Genomic DNA, 26,665 nt, shown 5'->3' with positions numbered 1-26,665 from the left:
AGCATCCAAAATATGATTAAGGAAATAAGCCCTTATGGTGAAAGAAAAACACTAAAATTAAGGTACGGCTTCCCAAACTGTATAACTATCACATGTGTTTGCAGGATTAGACACGTACTTTGATTTCCATTAAGGAGCTTTTAGAATTGATCCAGCAGTATTTTGGGTTTGAGAATATAGAATACATGTGATTTTAACCCTGAGTTCTTCCTATAAACCTGCAATGCAGAGTATTTGTTTCTTAAAGAGAAGTTAATGCTGTTTTTTATCCTCACAAAGAATAATGACCTCTGGCTCTGAAGATGTTTTAGTCTGTGTACGTATAAATTATTTCAAAAATGTGTATTTTATAGATACTAGGATAAGATACCAGGTTTCCCAGAGAAATATTAATATACTGTCAGCAGCTACATGCTTCCCTAAGATTTGTTCCCTTTAAATGTATTTTAAAATGAAAAAAAAACTAAAGTTTTTCCATGAGCTTTCATAGTGTGCTTCCATATTCCAGATGTGTTTTATAAAACACATCACATTGCAGCACAATAGGATATCTATTGCAGGCAAAATAGAGCAGAGCTTCTGTTTGAATTTCCATGTTTTTTTGTTCTTTATCATCTGTTTGTTTCTTTGTTTTTGTCTGGAAGCCAGGTCCTTAGGGGATAAATTTATAAAACCATACACTGGACTTTGCAAAAAACTTAGGTTAAAAGCAAATTTCTCTATGGTGCACTCACTATGCATCCTTTTAATGCTTTGTCGCAAAAATATTGCAGTATTTTACAGTAGTATTTCAAACACCTCATGTGTACATGCTGTTATTGCTTTGTCCAGTTATTACATTCTGTAGTATTTTGGCATTTTTTTCACAAATATAGTGCACAGCATGTTAGAGTACATATGTTTGTATGTTTTCCAGAACAAGAGAGATTCAGGAAGTTGTATGTTATAACTTCATAGCTGACCACAAGGGATATTGGAATATATCTAGATAGCAGATTCAGTCATTAAATGTGGGAACGTATAATTGTTGGAAATCAGCAGAGGCCGTTAATTTTAGTTACTTCTGAAGTAAGTTAGTGGAGCTGTCTGTTTTTACAAAAAAACCCTGTCAGACAGCAATTGTGACCTTTAAGGAAATGCTTTGCAGGTGTTATTTCATTAAATTAAAATGTATATGTTATATGAATAATTGACATTATTAATAGGGGCATATATTCTAATCTGAAATGTATGAATTATATTGAAAGAGGAAAAGTGGAAGTTATAATAATAAGGGCTGCCTTTTAATCGTATGACACATCATTAAAAGAAAAGTGGAAAAAAACCAAGAGCATTCACTTTCCTAAACACAGTTCTCAGTGACTGTGCAGTGAGGATTTTGGTCAATAGAAATGAATGAAAAGCTGCCCATTGCTGGAAACAAACCAAAATGTATGTATGCATAGGCACTTCTGTTTATTATAAATATTTACCAAGAGTTAAAGACTATTTACCTTAACATATATTTATAAAACAGTGTGGATAGGAGTAAAAAACAAATATACGCTGTTGTACAATTTTAATTTCGTTTTATTATTTCTGTTAAATGTAGCTCAGCCATTAAAAGCCCTTATTTGCATATATTATGTCAGGATTCACAAAGAGTCCTCTGTTTTCCATCGTGTCCTTGCAGCAGTCTGATTTCTTTTAGTGTTCTGCCATCACTGGTCTGTGCAGGAGAGATCAGAGCCCTAATAATAGATTTTTGACAGGGAGCTCGCCTGCTACCTGCCCTACACAAATCCTCACTGTTCATGTTTGCTTCATGGCAACAAAGCAGACAGAAGGAAAATGCCAAGTGCTGAGTTTGAGGTACAGCCCTGCCATAGCTTGACATTTCAGCAGAATAGCAGTTTATGAGATGCATAATTTTTCATCTGGGACTCAGCTGCCATTTTCATAGAAGCTTGCAGCTCATCGACTGACTGAAGTAGGGCAAAGGTTTACAGCATAGATCAAGGTCTACATCCTTCCCATAGCTATTTAAAAATAAGTATTATTCTCCAGATAAGGTCGGAGAACTAAGCATATTTTTTCCACTTTTAATATTTTTTAGCCAATTTCTTTTCCACAAAGAAAATGCTTTACACTTTTAGCACAGGTGCCATTTGTAGTTGATTAAAAGTGATCACAATTGATTTCATTCACCAAAAGATTAAACGAGTCCTGGAAAAAGAATGAAGCATGAGTCTTTACACACAGCATTTGAACAAAGCTGTGTTTTCTCCTCTTACTTTGAAAAAAACTCATTCTGAGCTTGAAATGAATGAGAAGTCTTTACTCTTGAAGTGCAATTGGTTTGTGTTTTATTATTGTTATAGATTGAATTTAAATTTTCACATTCATGCACATGTACTTGGGAAACAAACGCAGTGTAGGTACATGTAAGTGAGTGTTTAATTTAGAATTACACATCTCTGTGAGCTTCAGTAACAGTTCACCATGTCACAGCCTCATATAGAACAATGGTACAGTACATTGGATTAATTAAAGAAGCCTTGCAGAGAACTGAATTCTCAGTATGTCAAGATTTCAATTTTATGTTAAATATTTTCTAAAGGCCAGACCCTTAAATCTCAGGGGCTGTACCAAGCAGTGAGCTGTGAATTTAACCATAGGCTAACTGCTAATGATAAGGAAAAGAGTCCAAGTTGAGGCAGCTGTAATACAGTCATTGGATTAGGCTATCAATCACTCGGTTCCCTGAGGAACAGGCAAAGACGACAAAACAGTGAAAAGGGAAATTAGGAAGGGAGGGCATGACTAGAATGAGATTCTTCACCAAATGTATCTGTTAGTTGGCTGAATCCCCCAAGCATCAGACAGAAATGTCCAGCATTGCTCTCAGACTAAAAGCCAAGTATTTGTTCCAAACTCCTAGAAAACCATCAAATCGTCGTTAACCGTTGCTGGTCTGTACAGGGTTTTAGAAATGCAGTCGGCTATATTCTCCTGTTTTACTAGCCTGTAATTAGATTAATCTCTAAACTACTGTTGTTGAACGCTCTGGATTTACTGTTTACATCAAAGCTCATATAGAATATGTCTACTTGAAATAATTCATTTCCCAGATGAGTGGGTTTTTTTAATAAACAGATAACTGTTAAGCTATCAAGTCTTACTGATGGCTACGAAGGCAAAAGTCAGAAGGTGATTCAGATAAAATCATAAATTCTACTCAGACATAATATAGTAAAAATACAAGAGGATGACTGTGGCCAAGTTGCCCAAGCATGGGTGAAAGAAGGTGCAGTTTTAATCTGGGTGCAGGTAGATAACATGGGAAATCAGTTCACATAATGGTATGGACTAACATGATTAAGTAAAGAGTGCTCTTAAGTTAGCAGCTTGGAGACATAAGCTGATTAACAAAGAATGGGAATGAATAGAAAAAAGAGATGTCAAAGCATTTTAAAGCAGGCTGGTGGAGCAGGAGCTTGTGTTTAAGCCCAGTTACAGTAATGGGTAGAGGTGAATGTACCATATGCAAACTATGACGTGATGAGGAGGTGTAAGTCAGTCAGGAACAAAAAATTTCTCCTTCTGATAATATCAGCAAGATTGAACCCATTGGTGTTGTCCTTCTCAGCACAAGTTGCTTGTCTTTCCATGTCTGTCAAGTGTAGGGGAGAAGGTGTCTCTTTCTCTTATGATCACCTCTTCCAATTTTAAGCAAATACTCACAAAAAAAAATCTCTCAGAATATTTTTGTGTCATGTCTTTTGGAGATTATCATGTTGAGAACTGATATATTTCTATCATAAAAAACTTACTACAATTCATTTTGGAGGTCATTTAAATATAACTGCTTGAAGTATCTTATGAATTATTTATCTGGAAAATACTTGGCATTTAAGTACTTTTCAGTTTATTCTAACACAGGAATTAAAATACTATCAAGAATTTCAAATAGACATTAATTAAAATAATAAAAATTGAGAAAAGCTCTGGTGAAGTCTACTACTAGGTTTGTTTTCCATTAAGTCTCAGCAGTTCTCTCAATCTGATCTTGCTCACCTTTCTCCCCAGATAATCACAATGAAGTCAAAATGTCTTTTGACTTCCAAGTGCAGCTTGAACGAGGACTAGAGGCTGTGGTGGCATGCAGTATAACTCTCTAGTCTTTCATACAATTGAAAGGCTACTAGTCACTACAAAAGTGTGTCTAAACTGTGAGAGCTGCGTGCTTTATGATATCCTAGGGGCTGCTCCGTGACCGGTTAGAAGGGTCACTCTGGCTTGCCAACTGGTCTCCAGCAATCATGCAAGTTAGAGTTGGGCCTAGCTTTCTGCTCTCAGTGTTGCTGGCAATGCACAAGTACATTTTATATAGAAGCAGTAATTCTAAGTGGTTAAGCATGTGGTCATGGGCTGGAGCGCAAAGAAGATAATTTCAGGTGGTAGTGTTCAAGTTGGCCTGGAGGTCTGCAAAGCTTTGTTGCAGTGTACGTGTGTGATGGATTCAAACTTGAATACAGGTTATGAGAGTTTAGGGAGCTTCCATATAGGAGGCAGAGGAAAGACCTGACAAAGGAAACAGGGTCCAAATTCATGTGAATACATGTCAGTGTTACAAGCTCCCTGCTGTTGATTGTGCCCACAATTATCTTTTCTGCTGACTTGTTATTCTGTACCCAAAGCAACAGCATGGTTTGTGATACAGGTGGTACTTGAGAATGATCAATGAGGCAACCATCTTCTGTGGAAAATATAAACTGTACCTGTCACAGAGCAGAAGTTCTAATTGTAATTCCCCCAAAACCCCAAGAATCTGGCAGAGTTTGTAAACAATTCTGATTAACAATTGTATCAGCAGAAGTTAAAATCCCTGAGTACTGACCTCGTATGTCTTAAGCATGTTCATTTTTTTCCATATCTTACTTTGCATATTGATTTGATCTAGTCACCAAGTGGCATATACTGGTTGTAGAGCCCATCTGTATTCAGTGGAAGATATATTCTCATCTTACCTGAACAATAAACATGTTTTTACATTCATGAAAAAAAAAAAAAAAAGGCAATACATTTAACATCAAAATATGAGCTAACAAATAAATAGAAAAATGTCTTCTTACTTAACATTTGTTAGCGTGGAGCTTCCTCCTGTTCTCCCTTCTCCCTGTGGGACAGCTGTGCTTGCAGGATAGGCCAACTGACTACTGTCTTCCACTGTCATTCTGGGGATACTACCACTGCTGACAATACACCCCAACTTCTGTACTGCGTGCTAGCTCCTCCACCTGCTTCAGTAGCCTCAGTAGCCTCAATGGCTTGGGCATCTCTGTGAGGATGTTGGGCCTCCCACCATTCTTGCTACCTACAAAACACTGGATCGATGTATTTTGGAAATGGGTCAGGAAGTGGCTTGAAGAGAAGGTTTCACAGTTACATGAAACTGTGCTTGCTGACGTTAATCCAGTTGCAGGATATTTGGACAATCAGATACAGGGGTTTAGGAAAAAAAGATATAATCCTTGGGACAACTTTAAACCCAGGGCATTGCTTTACATCCAGCAGCACTAAAAGGACATACTTACACAGTTATTGCTGCTGTCCTGCTTCCATGTAGGAGTAGCCTTTGAAAATTTTACCACTGGTTAGCTATGATTTATGATGAACTCATCACAGTGAACACATCTTTATTCACCTAAATCCCACTAACATTCTGTATTTTTTAGTATCCTACTTGAATGATGAATAAATCCTAATGCCAGCTTCACACATAAAATACAGAACACAAAATATAGCAGATTTGTTTAACTGGGTAGATCCTGGGTTTGTATTTCACTGGGCATCACATAATCCCTGATGAGTTATTGCCAGAAGCATTTATAAAAGTATTTCACAACCTCAGAAGAATTTTTTTTTACCTTTCAAAAGAATGCAACTAATATATAGTAGTCAGCTAAGGGATCTGCATTTTAATGTGCCTTTTCATGCAAGCACACCATTGTATAGAATGATCCATACAGATATCCTGCTCACACACAGGATATACAAACATATCCTACAAAATCTTTTAGGAAACCTGCTGTCGTAATTTGGTTTTCCAGTTTATGATCAATTTGCAGTTTCGACATTGCCAGGTAATTGCAAATGTCTTCCCTATTAAGACGCACTGTATTACCATCTTTACTAAATCCTGTTTAAATCCCCAAAGACACTCATAGTCAGGGATTGAGCCACCATTATTTGGGTTAAGTGAGAGCCAAGTGAGAACCGTTGAGCAGAGTGTCCCACTGTTTCAGAATGAGAAATCCATTGCGCAGCTGTGGCAGATAAATAGAGAGGGTGTTTTTAATGACATGAGATCTGTCCATAAAACGTGTGGTACCACACATGACTCAGCACTGAGGCAAGGCTGATGCTGTGAAGAACTTTGTTACAGGCAGCTCAAAATGAGGAGAAAACTGTGGGGTTTTTTGCAAGCAGGCATGCCGATGAAGACATGGTTAACTGTTATGGTTGTGTCTGGCCATTTATATACATTTCATGGCCCTATTGAGTGACCTATTGGTTTTTAAAAGAATGTGTGATTACTCCAGTCCACATTTTGGCTGGGCTGAGCTTCTGTTACTCCCTGTCAGTTATTGCTGTGCTTACACTGTTAATGCCGTGTCAGCTGCCTGCCTATTGAATACACAAGCTTTGACGGTATTTTCACCGATTTTTGGATATATGCCCAGTCAAGAGCTGCTTAGATTTTAATGAGTACTCAGAGAAATCTTCTCATTCTAGGCCCTGATAAATTCTGTGCATCAGCAGTGCTTGCAGAGAAGGTATTGCCAGACAAGGCTTTTAAGAATCGGTTGCTTTTTCTTATAAATAGAGCAGCTTCTTCAGAACTTATTGAAGGCAGGATTTGACAAATTCAGACCTCCGAGGAGGATTGGGTGGCAACTTATTTTCCCTAAGAAAGATTTTGAAAAAGCCTGCTTCGTGGTACAATCTGGTTTATTGAAATAGTGAAGAGATTGCTTGCATCTTTGTTGTTCATAAAAATGCATTAGAGGATCAGTCCTTGGCAGGTATCCATAGAGGAGGTAGACCCTCCCAGAGGCAGGGAAGTCATCCCAAGTCTTGCTTCATCTTGTTGAGGGGAATTTTAGGAAGGAGTTCCGTTCTGCATGGGGCTGGCACACAGATTTCCTTCCAATGTCTTTATTTTTCTTTTCTTTCGGGCTCGCTATTTTACAGCTCTGAGAACATCCCCAGCTTACTGTTAAAGGCAGATAGTGTGGGGTGGTAAAAGGGTCTTCAAAAATAAAAGAAAATTGTCACTCTTACAATCTCTTTTCCAAACTTGGGCTTCTTCCAAGGCTCTTTCCAATGTCCTTTGCTGTTTCCCTCTGTTTCCCATAAATAAGATTCACTGAGCCAAAGGTCTGCTGGGCGGAGAAGGCAGGCAGTAGTTTTACTCTCTTCTTCTTACGCTACCTGCATTGCTTTCATGAGCTGCCATTACTACCAGGACACCTCTGTGTCTGAGAGCCCTTCCACTGTCCCCAAGGAGGCCAGGGACTTGCTAAAATACAGCTAGTGATATGCACTCACTGTCAGGGATCTCACAGGCAGCTGTGAGCTGATGTGCTAACCGAGTACGGCTAACGGTTATCCTGTTGAACTTCAGGCACTTCACTAGGAGACTGTTAAGCTTCTACCTCATCACTGTAAGGAGATGGGCATTCTCAGAGGTGGGTTCTGTTCTAGCTCCATTGACTGCATCAGAAATTTGAGATTAGTATATTCCTAATTTAGGTACCTCTGTCAAATGCCTAAGATAGTGTGTTTCTGCATTTTGTAATGAAATTCTGGTGGTTAGGCAAGTAAATAATTCAGTTTTTTCTGGTGCAGGTTAGACTTCTTTTTTTGAAAACACAGATGTATCTTATTTTAGCCCAGTCTGTTTTCTAATCTGATATCACAGAAGAAAGTGATATTTGTATGCTTGACATTAAAATATCTTCCAAACAGTTAATGTAAAGCATCTGGTGTTTTTCTGTATTTTAATAAGCCCTAATAACAGCACTGGCTGTTTCTTATATTCTTGTTACAGTAGGTATATGACACACATCTTCTGGTTTAAAAAGCTCAAAACAAATTTCAGCAATTTAATCTCAGTGTTAGAAAAAGGATCACAGCAGCTGCTATAGTATTTTGTATTTAAGCTAGTTTTTGTAAAGACTCGTGACATGCTCCCTGGGAGCTAAATATTGACGAGCATGCTCTGGCAAGCAAGATCAAGCTTGGTGAGTTAACACAGCTCAAGTCTCTGCAGTGACACTGTAACCCAAGTCTGAAAACTATTATCCTACACCATTCATTTTGGCTTTATAGGTGATAATGTCCACTTGAATTAGGGATTTCTACTGTATTTTTAATACTGTAACTGTGGATTCATATTTCATTTAGGACTACAATACATGCAAGGTTGCTTGTACATCTGTGTTTGATGACACCTTCAGTAATGTATTGTGTATAGAATCACAAATGACAGCATAAAACTTTCATGACTTCAAACCTTCGATATCTTTTATACTGTAGAACACACTGTGTCCTAAGACTGTGAGTCTGTGAAAGCTGTTGATTGAAAGTGAAGCTTGGACATGTATTCATTATGGGATATAATTCAGGAGATTAATTTTTATTTGTGTTCTGTAAGTAAAAAGAAAAATCCACTTTTTTTTCTAATTGTAAGTACACCATGTTTATAATGCTTGTAGTTTACTTTTTGAATTTCCGAATAAAGAACTTAAGCCTATTTGGGCTTCTAGTAAATTTGGCATATACACTAAATTGATTACCAGATGCATTGTGCAACATATGGCATTGTACAGTCTTTGTGTGCTTCATAGTATTTTCTTAAATTACCAGCATTTGTTTTGATTCCAAAAATGCACTTGTCTCAGCTCTCTAGCGCTTTGGACTTAAATGCTGGCTTTTCAGTGCTGAACAGATGTGTTAGAGTTTCACATGGAACATTTATGCTTTTGTGAGTCTTCCTTTTTGAGTGTTCCATACACAGAATTATGTCAGCGATAGCTCATGCAAATGGGATCTCTTCATTTTCATATGTACATTGATAGCTTAAAATAACCTCCAGAATTCCTAATAATTCTGCGTGACCAAGAAGAACAATTAGGCAACCCAGTTTTGCCCAAAGATACTGCCCCCAGAGTGAATCAAGTGTTTCAGATATGTTTTATTTTAGATTAGAGAAAAATAGGAGGGAAGGAGAACGTAATTCCTTTATGGGTGGCAGCAACAGTCAACAACAGTCCTGTAGAGTTCTGTGAACAGCCATATTCCCATGCTTGAGGCTGTGGCTTGAATGGGCATAAAAATTCATCCATGAAAATGCACAGAATAAGGTGCTCAGGACATTAGTATGTAATTTACTTCTAAGAGGAGACTGCCTGAGTTGATTTACAAAGCATACTTCTAAAAAGGTCTCCTTTAAATTACCAGCAGTTTTAGAGAAAAGGGCAATATGACATCCTGGAACAAGGGATGAGGGATTTGTGACCTGGAGGGCTGACTGCTGTGTCTTCTGCTCAGGTGGAATTGCTCTTTTCACACACAGATTTCCAGGCCTCCCTTTACACCCTTTCTCTTCTGTGAGACAAAAATATTATACCTTTGTATAGCATTTGGATATCCTCTCCTAGAAGGCTTTGCATAAGTGCCAAATATTGCTGGTATGTGTTTAGCAGCAGCAGCATGTGTTCTGATCAGTGTTTTAAAATCAACAAACACTTTGTGGGCCCCTGGCTTTCAGTTTGTTGGCCTTTACTTTGATCACTGAAGACCAGTGAACGCAGTCTAGGAATTGTGTTGCTACTAGTTTTCTTCAGTGGAAGCCAAGGCGATGAGCAAGTACATAAATTAAGTGCCTTACCCTCTGAGCTGCCCTCACTGGATAACAATTAAAATGATCTGACAGAGCAATGCACTAACTTCCCTCGCATCCCCTTATGTCGCTCTGAATACATCAAACAAATGAGTATTTAGGCCTATTAATGCTGTTATTTTTTATTAATGCAGAAAGCAGAGTTATGATACAGGTGCATAATTTCATCTTGCAATCAGCATTGAGTTGTGTGGCTGGTCACAAGCAGGACTGATGTAACCATGTTTTAATTACCAACCCTCGATAATATATCCAGAGCTAATAAAGGCCTCCACAAATAAGGTTTGTGCTTCCTTTATGCCACAAATAGTTTACACAGCATGGACATGCTATTATTTTGCTTTCCATTAAGGCATTAACTCTTCAGCTTGCTGTACACTCTCAGCTAAAGAAATGGCATGAAACTTCCTGTAATTGTGAAGGTTATTAAAAAGAAGGAACACAAGAAAAAGCCTTTCTTTAAAATTGTCATGCATGCACAGCCAAGGTCTCAGCTAAAGCCAAGGTATCAACTCTCTGTTGGAGTGGAGGGGGCCTTTTCTTTTATGGGAAACTAAGTACTGTCATATAAATTTCAGTACAAAAATACCAAAGTATAAGGAACTAAATATTTAGAAACTTATGTACCTAGTTATAAAACCGTAATTATAAGAAAGTGTTCTTCTGTAATGAGCACAGCATATCTGTCATATAGTGTTTTAATGTCTATAGTAGTTATTAGCCGAATATTTCCATTATTACTATTCTGTGAGCTACTGCCATTCTTGAAACTGATTGATGTTTAGGAATGAAGCACTTTTATTATATGTTGCCAGCTTCTGAGGACCAATCTTATAACCTACAGTGCCTTCAAAGGAGTGATGATACCTCCTCTTTCTGGAACTAATCATATCTGAAGAAAGTGAAAGGGTGAAAACATTTTTTTTTTCTGGAGAACTTTCATTGCATTGCACACTATTCTGCTACAAAATGATTATAGTGTTTTATCTGCCAAAGGTGACACTGGGGGAAGATAACTTTACAGGAAGAGAGATGTTTGAATATAGGCAACTAGCACTGTGCAGTGGCTTGGCTTGAGGCAGTGAATTTATTTGTGGGTTGATGAAACTGTGGTCTCAATTTTTCATTGTCTGGGTGCAAAACAGTCTTCTGACAGGGTGTGCTGGTTGCAAAGTCTTTGCTAACATTTCGTTAGTTTAATTTGTGTGTTTGTGTTCTGTCCAGGCCAGCACACAGATCTGCAATCTCAGGGAAGAAAAAGTACAAGAAAAAGAAAAGAGAACTCCCCGCCAAGTGTTTATCTTCTTAAGGCCACACTGTCTTGCTAGGGCCTAGGCAATCTCTAATCATGCTTTGAGAGTTTTTCAAAGTAGGAAAGCTGTAAGAAAACATTGCAGGCAAGTTAGTGGTAAATATTGCTCAGAGGGGACTTGTAGTTTTTGAAGTTTTTGTGCATATTTTGTGCATTATTTAAATTTCTTCATCCTCATCCTGCCTCTGTGCCTTAGAGACTGATCTATAAAGGCATAGTGCCCTCCGGCTCCAGTGGGAGCTACCAGAGAATGGGAGCTGCTTCTGCTTTCCTCCCAAAAGAAGGCAGAGAAAGAAACTTATGCTAGTTTAACACTGGCATATAATGTAATGTCCAAGCTGTCAGAGCAAGTTCAGATGCTGACGCTAATCTAAACGCACCAACATGAAGCTCCCTATGACTGTATTTGTACTTTAGAGACCACCTAAAGTTGGAAAGCTTCTGCTCCAAAGATTCTTCAGGTTCTGTGTTAAAATAAATAAGGCAAGTCTTGGGAGCTGAAGAATCCTCCCAAGAAACTATTTTCAGCAGGATAGAGTGGGAACCCAGCTGTTCTCTCTTAACTCATAATTTGATCACCAGGTTATAAGTTGTCTTGTCCTGCAAAAATCACATCCCTTCCAGCCTTCAGTATGAACAGCTCTAGTTTTTTGCTCTTGTTCACATGAGTGTCTGTCTGCCCAGATCCCTTTGTGTCGAACTGCAAAATTGCAAAGTGAAATTGTCAAAAGCCCCCGTACTTTGCTTCTTTTCCCAACCCTACCCTGGTAGCAGCATCTTGCTTTCCAAATACCTCAACAGACTCTGGTAATGGCCCTTCTTCTTTCCAAATAATGATACAGCCCACCAGCTTACAGACACATGCAGATCCCCATGAACAGTCAAGGTAGGTAGTTTCCATTTATTGCTGGGAGAAAGAACATTGTCAAATAACTTCCTACTCAGATGAGTGCTTCAACTACCTTAGGTATAGCTATCAGTTCTCCTACTCTTGGTTGTGTGAGTCTTGAGAAACGCGAAGTGTTGAAATAAATGGCTATGATACACACAGTGTTGAAATAAACATTTATTTTAACACATTGTATGTGATGAGCCATTTATTTTAACACTTTTCACTTGAAGTGTTGAAATAACAGGTTTTATCGGGGACGTGTCATCCACTGTTTTATGTATATGTGAATATGGAAATATATCTACTGAGTGTGCATGTGTATATATACTCACACAGATTATATAGATATGTAATAATAATATGGTAGATGTGTGTGTAGACACACACACTATTGCACAGGCAAATACAGTATTTTTTGCTGAAATTGAGTAATTTGTTTCACAAAAATTTTGTGTTCATGCTTTCATATTTTTAATATATTTTATGTATCTATAAATAGATCTAAATACATCCGTACATAAAATTGTATATTACCAGACAGTAGCAACTGGATGAGATAGATAAAATAGAGAGATAGACAAAATAAAATAGATAAACCTCAAAATAGGATAAGAATAATCTGGAGTTATGTAAAGGGAGAAGGAAATACTTCATCTGAGCTTCTAGATATCTAGATCTGGTTTATTTATTTTGCTGTACTTCCATAAGCTCTGCCTCCCTTTCTGTAATGGACTTCTTAGACAAGTGGTTATTAAACAGTACGAGGTGTGCTTCAGGTTTTGTAAATAACCTGAGAAGTTGTTATACTGCATTTTTCAGTAATGGTTTTATTTTTAAATACACTGTAGGAACCTCAGCACCCTGCTCAGCAGCCAGTCACCATTCTTCCAATGTGACCTTAGATATAACAAATTGCCTTTGTATGGTTAGAGTTACGCATGCACTGAAGTTCAGGCACAGACATAGACACACGTGCACGTCCCGCTTTCTGGCACCATGGTCATGTTGACCGTGGCAGTTGTTGTTGTTAAGGAGGTTAAAACCAGCTCAAAGGTAGTGCTATATCTGAAGCCGACAGAGGCAATGCTGCCTTTGAACAAATCTGTAAGCTTCTGGGTAAATAGCCACAAACACTTTTACTAGACTTTGAGTTAAAAACATCTATCTCTCCACTGAAATAAATGGGCAGCGAGACCTACCGTGTGTTAAAGTGAAGAACTCGCAACTTTTGGGGGGAAGGATTGCCCAGCAGAATTTGGCAGGAACTCATTTGTCCCTCTGTGATGGCTGCAACGGTCTTGTCTGGTAACTCTGGGCAATATTTCTTAGACGGACTGTCCCTTGGCTTTTACTCTGGTCTAATTCGCATATCTTTTTCCTTGTGTTATGTTGGGAGCGTACCTCAGTTATTAGCACTACTTTTATTATTTTATCATTACTGTTGTATCATTATTTGTTTTATTTTACTAGCACTACCACTCTCTTGGTAAAAGGCAAGTTTTGTACTGGCCCAGTGGAGAAGTGCAGTGCAAAAGGTGCCAGACCTCCTTTAGCAGCACACTGTGCTCACCTCCATGGCACCAAACCACGTGACTCAGATTCTGAGTCACGATGGGGAGCAATGGCGAAGCAGCCAGGAAGAAGAAAGGGCATACCAAGCCAACCAAAGAACATGTAAAGCATGGTGTGAGGCAATTTCCAGCTTCAAGTCAAACCAAAGTAGAAAGCACAAATGAAATTAAATAATGAACATGTGATAAATTGCAACAGAAAATGCTTTGCTAGGTTTCATGCAGATCACCAGAAGCATCGATTTTTAGTAGATCTGTAGTTTTCAGTGAGAGAATGGCTTTGTTAGAAAATGTTTAACCAGCTCTTGCAGCAACCACAAAACAATTTGTATCTATCCTCTTGATTTTTCCTACTGAAGTTCGGTATGCGTGAAAATTCCCCCAGGTCTTCCTGGATAAATAATATTTACAGATAAGAAAAATTTACTTTTTCTCTCTCTTTCTCTGATTCTAACCTTTTTAATTGAGATAAGTCTCTGATGACTGTTAAACATTTATTGAATGAAAACTCTGGTGATTTTATGAACTTTCAGCTGAAAGAGCATAAATAATCATTAGTATGAGTCCAAAAATGATAAAAAAAAAATCCTAAGCAGGACACTGATTTTTCTCTGTGCTTGTTAAAGTTCCACCTTTTTTTTTCTATTTTGATACCATTTTTTTTTGAAGGAGACATGAAGCAAAATCATTACTTCTTTTTTCCAGTCACAGGTTGGACTCAAACCCATAGGTATCACAAATAGAATCAAATGAGAAGTAAACTTTGTAATAAAAAAGAAGGGGGGAATAATTATCAGAGAAAATATTAACACACCACCAGTTTATCAAGCCATAAATGTCATAGATAGTCATGATATGCTAACAAAAATTAGTAGAATGCAGTCAGTTGACATGGTTTCAGGATCCAGCAATGGCAATGAGATAGAAATTGTTTCAAATCTGCAGAATCCATTACATTATTGTAAAGTCTTGGAGTAAAGTCCTGACTTCACTGAAGTCAGCAGAACCTTTGCCATTGATTTGGTAGTGTTGGCGCATCACCCTTCACAAACTGTCGATAAAATGAAACGCTAGATAGCCATTGCTTTGAAGATAGAGGCTAACTGTTGTAGAGCCATCCCATTAAATGAATATTTCTTCAAATGCCCCATTTGGTAAATGAGTAATTAGAAGTTTTGGTTGGAAATAGCCAGAGCCTAGCTAAATAGTACATTATTATTAGTGATTTTGGCAAATGGCTATTAATGTATGAGTAGTAATGGACAGAAGGACTGCCTAGGCTGAAATAGATAGGGAGCAGTGGAAAGAGTCTTGTCTGGATCCTGAGAAGTGTTGGGCTGTGCACCATTAAAGCTGTGGCAAGGTCCATATTGAACTTAGTCTTTGGGCACTCCCTATGTTTTTTAGTGCACTGAATATTGTGTGTCCTATTTGGGGACCTCATAACAGCTGTGGATAGTCTTTCTCTCTAAACATGTCTATTCATTGGGTTTTCTTCTGCATATAAATGCATTCTCTGGCCATTTTGAAGGATGTGCCTGCTATGCTGTTTCATTAAACTGCCGCGTTATCGGGTAATTGTTTAAACATAATACCATAGCACTATCAAAAGGAAAGGTGAACTAATGGCATTTGCAAATGTCAGGGATTATCTTAACACTTTTATTATAGTTTATAAAAAGTAGGTTCAGGGCATTCCATGGCAATTATTTCCACAGAAATTGGTTATTTAAATAAATTGCTAATTATCTGGATATGACAGTATTGAAAACCCTGCTAATGAGTTATTTGGTAAGTGTAGCTTATGGTGGCCACCTACAGGTGGGAGAGAGAAAGAACATGTAGAATAATTGCAATCAGAAGGAATGCAATGCAAATTAACTGTGTATTACCTGCACATTTCCCTGGACTTTTTGCATATGCAGATTTTATATATATATATACATGTATAAAGTACTTTGATCACCAGTGCTAGGCAGCGTACACATTATGCACAAAATGCCTTAACAAAGAATTATGTTTTCTGTGTTTTTTTCCTAATCCCCAAACTTTCTTATCCAGTTACTTCCTGCAGCATTGGATTGATCATCTACAATGCCTAAGCTTTCCCAGACCAATTCCCTTATGTAATGCTTTTTCACCAAAGTCTAATATTTGCTGTCATTGGCTTATTTTGTCATTAGCTTCATTAATTTTAACAGTCAGGAAGATAACAATGTCAGCTGTCTTCCAAGAATGTATTTACAGAGGGAGGGAGGGTGATCTTGCTTAGATTTTGGGGTTTTATTTTTTTTAGCAGCACAGACTTTATCAGTAATTTATTAATAAAAAAAATGTATCAGCTAATTTTTCTTTGTAATATTTAGGCTCTGTGGTTTAAATCTGATATTAAATTCGTAAAGAAGAACTGCAGTGTAATATAATATAATGTAAATTAAAAATTAATTTTACTTTTCAATGCACAGAATTGGGAGAATTATGACCCAAATTCATTTTTGTTCCATCTAGTAACCATAGATACACAAATTTGCTTTTAAGTCACCTACTAACCAAAGGTATGAGAGTTTGCTTTCCTTGTAAATCTGGGGTTTTTTGTTGACAGAGTTTGATAAAGACCATTCAGACTGCTTCAAGATTCAGGCTCAGTGTTATCAGTCTGAATTGATTCACCTCAGTTCTGTTGGCTGTTTTTTTATGGACCTGGATCATCTTTACCTAAAGGCCCATTTAGAGCTGCTGCAAATACGTGTTAAAGACTTTAAACTACCACATTGGTGCAATGTATTGCCAGTGAGAATGTAGCCCAGTATTCAAGACTTCTGAGACAGGTTTTTTCCCCATTGGTGGATCACTGGAATCAAGATCTGAATTGTTTCTCCTAGGAACTTCCAAAGCTACTGGGTTGCTTGAAGCTTAATGCCAGGCTTCTCCTTGAAGAAGGTATTAAGTTTGGCTCTCAGGCCTCAATCTAGTGAACATTTTTTGGTGCTTGACAGGATCAAGTCCTCTGGGGACTCCAAGGACTTATGAAGTTGTAATAAAACGTGTCTTCTGGCATTGGTAAAGGTTTTTTTACTTCCTAAGGAAAAATAAACAATCAAACAAGTAAGTAGGTATAATACCTCTCATAAGTTTGTCATCAGTCTGCTACCCTCAGAGGACAAGGGCAGCTCTGCCTACCTGCGCTGATGAGGGATTTGATTGACGTATGTTCTGCTTCTTCTTCATGTTGTATTTTGCCTATTGGGTTTCCTTGACTAATAGTCACGAAAAATCTGACTTTTTATTTTAAAAAAAAAAAAAGAGAGAGAAAACCAAAATGCTTCGTTTTAAGGCATGAAAAAGAAGAAAAAGGTCAGGGACTTTTGCATCATATAATTATTTCATTGTTTAAATCTTTATATAATAGCAATTATTTGTTCCATAATTAATGAGAGACTTGAAAGAGTAGTTTTCAACATAGAGTAGCATGTCATCTCCACCAGATATTTTTCTGTCTGTCTTTCATTTTCAAATCTCACTCCCCTGCTTGAGGTCTGGATAAATGGACTTTGTTTATTAAATCTCATTATTTTACAGCAAGGTAAATGATAGCCACATCTAGATTCTGGTAGCAGCTGTAATGCTACTATCAAGAGAGTACCATATCAGCAGTTTCCCCAGCTACGGGTGCTTAACTAGTGGAATTACAGGTCCCAACATGTCAGAGTATGTGGTAGATGCTTATTTCTTAACATGTGAGCTGTCTTTCAAATGCATGCTGGATTTGGACCTCAGCTTCTTAAATACCATTGGATTTATCAGACAACATTCTGCAAATTCCCTCTACTACTTAGAGCTCTTTTAAAATTTGGCATTAAATCTCCTTTCTTTCAACCTTTTAAAAACTCCTTCTCCACAAATCTCTATAACAGAATTTATTACCTTCCTGTGGTACTCATATGAAAATGCAAGAAGATAGAGACTCTAGGTCAAATTCAATGCTCATTTGTTGTTTTTTTATTATTATTATTTGCCTTTTTTTTTTTAATTGCTTGACATCACTGTTTGTATTCTTTCTGGCTTTGATTTGGAAGGTTGTTTCACGATTTCATTAGGCAGTAGGATCTCTATCACAAGTAAATCACATTGTATTCCAGACCAGCAGCTTTTACTACAGAAGGGGAAGCTTCTGAACTGTTGATCAAGAAATGCACGAGAGAATAGCTGCACCTTCTGATGTGCTTGTTCCGTATTCTGTAGACTAAAGAAAAAAATGCTGGGATGAATAGTGACACCTCAGTCAACCCTCTGATTGTCATTAGAGCCATTTATTTACACTCATCATCATCATCATAAGAACTCCTGAAATGTTTTTAAATTCTTTTGGGTGAATTATAGATGAAGGAATACTTTTGCAGTTGTACCAATTTATCACTAATTTACTAATCACCAAATGTAAGTAATAACTCAAATTATGAATATCAAGTGCAGCTAGTACTAAAAAGTACCTGTGTTCCATAATAAATTCTAAGTCTCATTGCCATCTCTGCTAGGCTTCATCAAATCATATGCTTGATTTCTTTGGGCTGAATGAAAGCCTTTCTGATTACCTATTGTGCTGAAAGCTTAAATAAACTGTCATTTGCTTCTTTTCCTCTACTGACCATTGTACAGAGACAGTCATTTAAGTGAGAAGGTGGCTAATTTAATCAGACTGAAGAAAGGAACAGTTCTATTCTGGCAATATTTTCTTGTGGAACTCTTTGCTACAAGATACCATTAAGGTCAAGGGTCAATAAGGCTTAAAAACTGATTGAATGCAAACTCTCAGAGTTACATTGGGGTTAAAAGAATATAAACCTTCATGCCTCGAGGCAGATGTCAGCTTTTAACTCATGCAGATTGGGAAGAGATTTCCCTCTAGCCACGTGATTTCAGAGTTCCCAGTGTCTGTATTCTTTCACATTTCTGAAAAATAACTACCTCATCACAGTGAGATTCTGGAGCAGCTGTGTCAGTGCCTGAAAGCAATATAGCAAGTCTGATGCTTACCTATAGCCTCAATTTCAAACACTGAATATTTGAAGAATCTCATGAACTAGTGTTTTTTGATGAGATTATTTTCAATGGTTTTGGCTGTGTAGTGTATATCTTGGCATGTATGCCCTCCAAAAGGCTTTATCCATAAATCTGTGAGAGCAAACAGCATGGTTCCATTTTTTTTGTCTGAAGTCTCTCTCTAAGACTGGACCATCAATTCTGTCACAGTATTTGCTCTTTGGTCACTAGCAGTCATCTTCTTTCAGAGAATCATTCTATTCCTTTCAAACACATTACAATCGATCTAGCTCAAATGATGGCAAATAGTCATTAGTGTCCTATGGAAAGTTCCTGTTCAGCTCCAGCTCCTTTCTGTGATCTATTCTGGTGTGATCTTAGATTCTTTAAGGCAGTTTTTGTGAGATTTCTAATTTTTATGAACCAGGCTCTACTTTTCACCAAAACATGCTGATAGTGCATCTTGGGTTAGGCTATCCATTTATGCAAATGAAAGTTTATGTGCTGAAAACATTGTATCTCTATGTAGTCTCTGTTAAACTAGCAAGAAGTACCTGTGTAAAGCCTGAGAGTAGTCCTGATCCCTAACATGGGCATGGAAGAACATGTGGTGTGTCTTGATGGCGGGTGGAAGAGTCTGTCTGATCAGATAACAAGTATTCTGGTTTTTGCTCAGGTGCAGAGATCAGCTATTGAAGAAGGAGGAGGTGTTGTATTAAGTATATAATGAGAAGGTGTCTATCCTGAGGCAGCAGAAGTTGTCATTGCGCAAGAAGATAATTTTGTGCTGAATCCAGAGCAGGTGTTGATAGAGACTGCTTAGCTGAGCTTTTGGGTGTGAATGTGTTTAATAGTGATGGGCCAGGGTCTCCTGTGAATTCAGTGTTGTCTGTCAGGGTTACAGTGAGGGGCAGTGGTATGTTGCAAAAGGCAGTGTGAGCTGAAGACAGAGTATTTTTATGGTTAAGACAAACCAAATTTCAGTTTTCTGTAATGGAAAATTACCTTGAAAAAACATCTCCTTGTCAAAGTGACAGTGCAGCTGTCCTATTTAAAACAAAACTTGACAAGTTTTATGGCCTGAACTTGTGTGGGATCATTCTCCTCATTGACCCTTCCAGCTAGACCGGGGAGGTCTTAGCTGATGCACTAGCAAGGCAGAGGCTCTTTCTAGAGAGCAGAATCCTGAGCCGATAGTAGGTCCTTCGCAGAGACCAGTAAAACTCTGCCTGAGAGGAAGCACTGATGGGGACACTGAAGGGAGGGTAGGTGCTGGGCTCAGTGAGGCAGGGCTGCCTGAAAAAAAGCAACGTATCCTTTACTACAGGCTTTCTTAGATTAAAAATCCAGCAGACTGCAGTGCTTCTCTCTCAGAAAGGGTGGGGAAAGAATGGCAACACAGCTTGTTTGGGTTCAAGAAGAAGTTTCATCTGAAGGAGATGAGCATATTGGTCAGGCCTCTAAGCAGAGGTGTGGTGATGCAGCAGCTACTGTTTTTGCATGGGCTCTTTTCCCACACTTCCTAATTGTGGTTTCTTCTTCCTCTTGCTTTGTTTGTTGCTTTGGTTTTATTTCTTTCTTCCCGTTTGGTTATTTGCTCTTGCAGAAGGTCAAAGCTTTAAAGGTTATAACAGTACCCATGGAGAGTGTTCAGAAGTGTTTCAGGTTCATGGTATTTCCCCAAGTTACCTAATACAGTACAAAAAAAAAAAAAAAAAAAAAAAAAAAACAACACCATTCCCTTGCATAGGTTGACAGCCAGCCAGTTCCTCTGGGAGAGATGTGTCCCTCCCTTACACTACTGTATTGTTGTCTAATGGTAACAGAAAATTACCCCAAAGGTTCTCTAAATTAAGTAGAGGTTTTAGGAATATGGGAGTTTTCTGGAGAAATCCCAACTAGCCTAAAAAATAAATAACTGAAAGTGTCAGCTGTCTATGCTATCCATCATTTAATGAGCAGCATCTGTATGCATATTTTAAATACTTGCATACCATCAGTAGGATGTAGCCAAAGCAGATGCATTGCAGACGCAGTGTATTGTGACTTTAATCATAATTCCTCTAAATGTAGCAGTGAGTTGTCTGACTCAACCTCTACATACCATTTGAAAATGCAAGCTCCAGTCTTGGAGATACAGCCATAAATGAATATACTTTATTCTTTTGAGCTTCTATTGTGTTAATAGTTAAAGGGGGCTTACTTAAAGGATTATCTGAATCTGCAAACATCCAAAGGGGAAACATTAAATAATATATGAAATGTCAAGTGCAGTGAAATGGCACCTTTAAACAATTTTTAGTCACACATAAATAAATGAGATGTTCCCTCTTGGACAACATCTATGTTCAAAAAATCAACCTGATTCTTTATGTAGAAACATAGATCTCTTTGTCTACAGAGTACTGTATGGTAAAGTATTGCTTTAAGTCTCAGACAGTGTTAATCTTTATTTTGAGCATCAGCTAAAATGTTCAAGCCAGTATTGCAATGTTTATCCAAATGTTTCTGCAATTTTCTTTTTTTCAGCCAAACTCATAATACTTTACAAGTATTGATACCACTTGAAACCCATTTGGTGTCAATTTGTAAATGAATATAACCTCTGCATCTCAGAATTAGATGTTAGTTCCCAATGTTCCTACTGTGAGGGATGTGCAAATTACATCAGGGTGTGTTCTGACACTGCTAACAAAATGTTCTGGTTTTCTGCAGGAAATGCTATTAGACCCATCGCCCTCCGTGCAGTGTCTGCCATAGCCCGTGCTCTCCCAGGATTTCCCATCTTAGCAACTGGAGGCATCGATTCTGCTGAAAGTGGGCTGCAGTTTCTGCACAGTGGGGCTTCTGTTTTACAGGTACCTTTTCTTTCTTTAAAATATAAAAATTAAAATAACTGTAATTAAAACCATAATGTATCTTCCTTTCAAACATTAGGATAGTGAGGGTTTTATACCACTGACAGGAATTCTCATGTTTTTAACTTCATGCTTCTTGCTAAGAGAGATTCATTTCAGATGGAGGAGGAGTTGCCAAAAGAAAACTTTGGGTGTCAGGATACTAATCTGGGAGAAGGCTAGCCATGAGTATGTGATCACTTTTTTTCTCTGACCTATAGGATTTAAACTTTCACCATCTCTCCCTTGTCATACACACAAGGTTGACACAGAGTTAACCTTGAGCTATCTGATCTTCCTTTATTCTCGGGTTTTGTCTTCTGCAAAGAGCCTTTTCAAGGAGAGAGGGATTTCAAAGAGCACTACTTTGGTCCCACTGGGAGCCAGTGTAAAGTAGTTCTTGTTTATCCAGGCATCTGTGTCCCTTAAGCATGTTTATTGGATCAGGAGGTACAGAGCTGTGCCTCCTGCATGAGGTGCTGGCATTGCAGCCCATTGCATTGGAGTGAGGTGTCAGACTGCAGGCAGTAGTTGAGGCTGTTTACATTGCCTGATGGGTTGTTTTGAGGTCCTGGCCAGACTGGCATGGTTAGTTAGTCCCTGTCATGGAAGGAAGCCTTGGTGGCCTGTTATGGGCACCAGGAAATTGGCTGGAAATCAGCCCTTTACCTGCTCTACTAGGCATATCAGGGCACCATTGCAGCATATATGTTAGAATGGCTGATAAGGAGCAGGTGGTGGTTATGTTATATTATTCCATTATATGTTATATTCTGATAACTACTCATCCCCTTTATCTGTAGTTCCCATCATAGACAACAGCAGGTGTGCATCCTGTGGATATCAGCTTTGTGTCACTCCATGGAATGACTGGAGTGGTTTCATTCCCACAATTCACTTTGACATTAAAATTGGAATCAGTGTGACCATCCTTTCTGCATAGCTATGGTGACTGCTGAGATTAGTCATTTCTTTGCTATGTTTCAGAGGAAAAAAAAAAAAAGGCCAACTCAGTGGTTTGGTTTGGTTGGGTTTTTTTTAATGCACATCACAGTTAGCATCTCTGGAAGCAGAAGTAGAAGGCCACTGCTTTTTTATAGACTTACTATGTTCCTTGGATTTATTAATACCATTTCTTTTTTTTTTTTTAGTCTGTATTGGAATGCTTCAAACTCTTCTTTTCCCATGCACAGACAAAAGATCTACCTTTCTTACACAGTGGTCTGAGAGCTTCTTCCATATAAATACTAAGTAACGGTACAAATTACAGAGCAGCATTAGTCTACAAAAAAGTAGGATTGGCAAGGGAATGTTTTTACTGCTATAGATGCATTTCATTTGTTATTGCTAATAGAGCTTCAGTTTTGATGGCTTTGTCTCTAACAATGTTATGTGATCTGAACTACACAGAGTGGAATGATTTTCTGTTCTACGTCTGCTGTATCTGTTTCTGCATGACTAAAAATGAATTATTTAATGTCATTTATGCACTTTTCCTTTATATAGACTGTGTAGCTGTTTATTTTTTATTATTTCTTTTCTTTTTTATTGGTTTGCCCCAGTGATAATGGGAAATTCTGAAATATAATTTAATGCAGACATCCCAGTCAGTGCTCAAGAGAAAGAATATTGGATTTATAAAACATTAATTATTGTTTTCTTTTTAGTAATAATCAAGTTCTCTGGAACTGGCTTCCAGAAGTTACTTGGATCTATACTCGTCTTCTGCCCTTTATAGAATAATTTCTCTTTTCAACAGATTTTTCCCAGAGATGGTGGAAAAACTCTTTTCTTGTCCTTAGGCCTCACCAGTTTAACCTAAATCTTCTCTAGAACTGATTTGAAACTCCTCTGGATCAAACCTATCCTCAGCTTGAGTAGCTTATTTCTGCTTCACTAAAGTAGGGAAGTAATTTAATCTGAGGTAAATGGATTCTAAAGCTGCTGTGTAGGTAAGGGTCTGAACTAGTTCAATTACATTTATTTAAAAATAAGCCTTTAGTAAACTTCATGCAAGATTGTGAGTACAAGCCATAAGTCTTTCCCTCATCTTGGGAAAGGCAAATGGAAGGGAGAGGGAAATGACTAATCTCTGTAGACAGTCTTATAAGACATACAGTTGACCGGGACTAGATTGAAACTTTTATTTGCTGCTTAGGCAAGACATGTTGTGATAGACAGAAGACGACAGCCTCATCTTCATAGGTCATCTTTGGAACGTAATTAGGATTATGAGAATCATCGCCGCTATTTTATTTCTTAACAAGGTCATACGAATAGCTGGCTAATATACTTTCCCCTGAATCCCAATCTCTCTCTCACATGTCCTTGGTATCAAATGCCCAAGTTGTTCCTTCTTCAACAGTCAAAACCTCTGTTGCTCATCGTAACAGCTTTGACAGTTCACTTCAGTACCAAAATACAGAGCAAGTACAGAATTTGGAGATCGCATCAAATAAAGTAACCTACTGAATAGTTCAGTTTATTAAGATTCACTCCATAGCAAGTCCCTGAGTTAAGTAGGGAGATACTGGGACTGTACTGGGGGAATTATATATGCGTCCCATAGCCTTATCTTAAGTATCTGCTTCGGATACTGTTGGAGGTGGTACTGAATAGACACTTGGACTGATACAGTACTGCACTATTTGTTATCTTACTTCATGTTTCCAAAACCACGAGGACACCTTATGACTGATCCAGAGGCAGAAAGCAAGCAGCCCAGGCTTTGGCGGTGCTGGAGTGAGCTCTGTGCTCAGCTGTGCTGAATGAGCAGTGGTCTCAAAACCTAGGAGTGGGTACTGCCACTGCTATCACCACCCTGTTACACAGAATAGAGTGTGGATGTTTCCTCATTAGCAGTATTTTTAAAGGGTAGGGAATGTCAGTTCATCCAGCATTAGACATGGTCTGATATCACTAAGCAGCACAGGTTGTATTGATCCATCCACGGAGCCCAGCTAGAGAACCTGGGAGAGCAGCACTTGCATGGCCATTGGGCTTCCCTTCATTTTACCTAGACAAGGGTCCTGTGTCTTCTCTGCCATGAGAGGGTGACGTTCATGGGCTAAGATAATATGAAGGTTTTGTGTGAGTTGATTTAATTGCAGAGTGGCATATCTCTTAGAGAAGAGGTTTATGAATAATAAATGTACCTCCATTAAAAGCAAGATCAGGTTTTCCTTTGCAGCTATTTCACCTACAATCAGTTCTCCATTATTTTTTCCAATTGCTTTTATTTTTATTTTTAAAATGTGGGTATTTATTTTCCATTTACAAAATCATCATACACAGGAATGCAAGTCAGGAGTCAGGTGGTAAGCTGTATTTTAATATATGCTGTAACCACCTCAAGTGGTATTAAGCAGGTATTTTAGGGAATGGTTTGGGGAGAGAGTTTCAGTATTCAAAGTGTGTTCTATCCCCTCCTTTAAAAGATAGAGGGCAACATCTTAGTGTCATTACTGGCAAAAAGTTTGTGTGTAAGAAAGTTTTGCAGCAGGTATAGAAAACAAACTGGATCATTGTAGTCAGTAGTAGCTGGGGTTAAAATTTTATACAGCAATTTAGCAGACCATTCTTCCACTTTATGGACTTCAGAAACAGTTGCAAAAAGATCCCACTTGGTTTTTAATTTTTCATGAAAAATGCTGAAGCATTTAAATCATTCTTCAGCTCATTCCATAGCACTATACTTTTTTGTAGCATACCGAAATCCACCAATCCCTTTTCAGTACAGGCATGAAATTAAAAAAAATAGCAACTTTATTTGTGGAGATAATCTTGCACTCGTTGCATACCAAAAGCTCCAGAAATGTCTAGCTGCATCTTTCTGAGGTACAGTTCCTTAGTATAGGCTTCCAGTGAGGCTGAAGTTTTTTTTTTTTTTTTAAATAAGCTTTTTTTAAAACCCTGATTTATCAAAATAAGATATCGGATTTTTTTACACCTTTTGCATCATGTGTGTGATTTACCATGTCACAATAATGGTTTGTTAGATTTTTGCAAGGCTTTGAAAGACACATACATTTTTCAAAGTCATCTCTCTGTAGGAAATTAAAAATGGAGACAATTATAGAAAATTCCAGTGGAAAGAGAAAATGCATTATGGAAAAAGCAATAAAAGCATAAAAATATTAAAGTAAAAATCACTTTACAGTAGCCTGTATGATTGAATTGTAGATCAATATTGTGTAGTTAATGCATTAGCAGTAGAGCATTAATTTGCAATTACCGCAGGTGACCTGATCCTCTGTGTTCTGTCCATTGACATAAATGACCTTTTGTTGAAAGAGATTCTGTAGTCATTATTTCTAGCAGATGTAACCAAAAAAACCACAGAACAAAGAGGGTACTTTCTGAAGTATACTTGTTTCATGGTAGAGTCTCTTAACATTGTATTCTGGTATGGAATACTTTTGTTAATCTTGAATATTGGTCATTAATGTGTAAAGAATATGGGTTCCTTTTCAAATAAATTTCTTTTCTTACAAAATATGGAGGTCACACATGTCCCCTGTTGCTCCAACATGGATGTCTGTGAAAGCTCTCTACATAGCAACAATTTAAAATCCACCCTTCCTAGCAGGGCCGCCTGTAGCTTTGCCCCGAGCCCTGTTTCAGACCCACCTTCACCCATCTCCGTCTCCACTTGCCCTGGACGGGAGGTAGCACCTTGTAGTCCTGTTCCTACAGGCACTGTGCTCTTGTCCTCACCATGTCATATTCAGTCCATGCACACCTGCTGCCTCTGGACCTTGCACCATGACCCTCCTCATCTCTCATGCAAGGGAATAAGGTGGGAATATACCCCACCTCAGAGACAGAGCCACCATCATACTGGATCTGCCCTGTGCCCTTCTTTCCTGCCCCACACCAGTTGTGTATGAAACCTCAGGGATCTGAGGAAGAACAAAGCCATTCTGGAAGTATGACAGCCCATGATAGGAAAGCAATAGCAATGGTTTTTGCCCCTACAAGATAAAATCTCCCTCCAACACAGAA

The 26,665-nt window shown here is 38.1% G+C and overlaps 1 protein-coding gene across 1 annotated transcript in view; it reads left to right on the top strand.

Annotated features, from left to right (window-relative positions):
* Positions 1 to 26,665, top strand: part of DPYD (dihydropyrimidine dehydrogenase) — a 342,314-nt gene that overhangs the window by 252,348 nt on the left and 63,301 nt on the right. Inside the window, exon 19 of the mRNA XM_010582763.1 lies at positions 21,480 to 21,622. Within this exon, the coding sequence (XP_010581065.1) occupies positions 21,480 to 21,622 (143 nt within the window). The remainder of the gene's footprint in view (positions 1 to 21,479; positions 21,623 to 26,665) is intronic.

Source organism: Haliaeetus leucocephalus, unplaced genomic scaffold (assembly GCF_000737465.1).
Source record: "Haliaeetus leucocephalus isolate CR32 unplaced genomic scaffold, Haliaeetus_leucocephalus-4.0 Scaffold848, whole genome shotgun sequence".
Taxonomy (NCBI): domain Eukaryota; kingdom Metazoa; phylum Chordata; class Aves; order Accipitriformes; family Accipitridae; genus Haliaeetus; species Haliaeetus leucocephalus.
The sequence above is the reverse complement of the archived record's forward strand: the minus strand, read 5'-3'. Positions and strand labels throughout refer to the sequence as shown.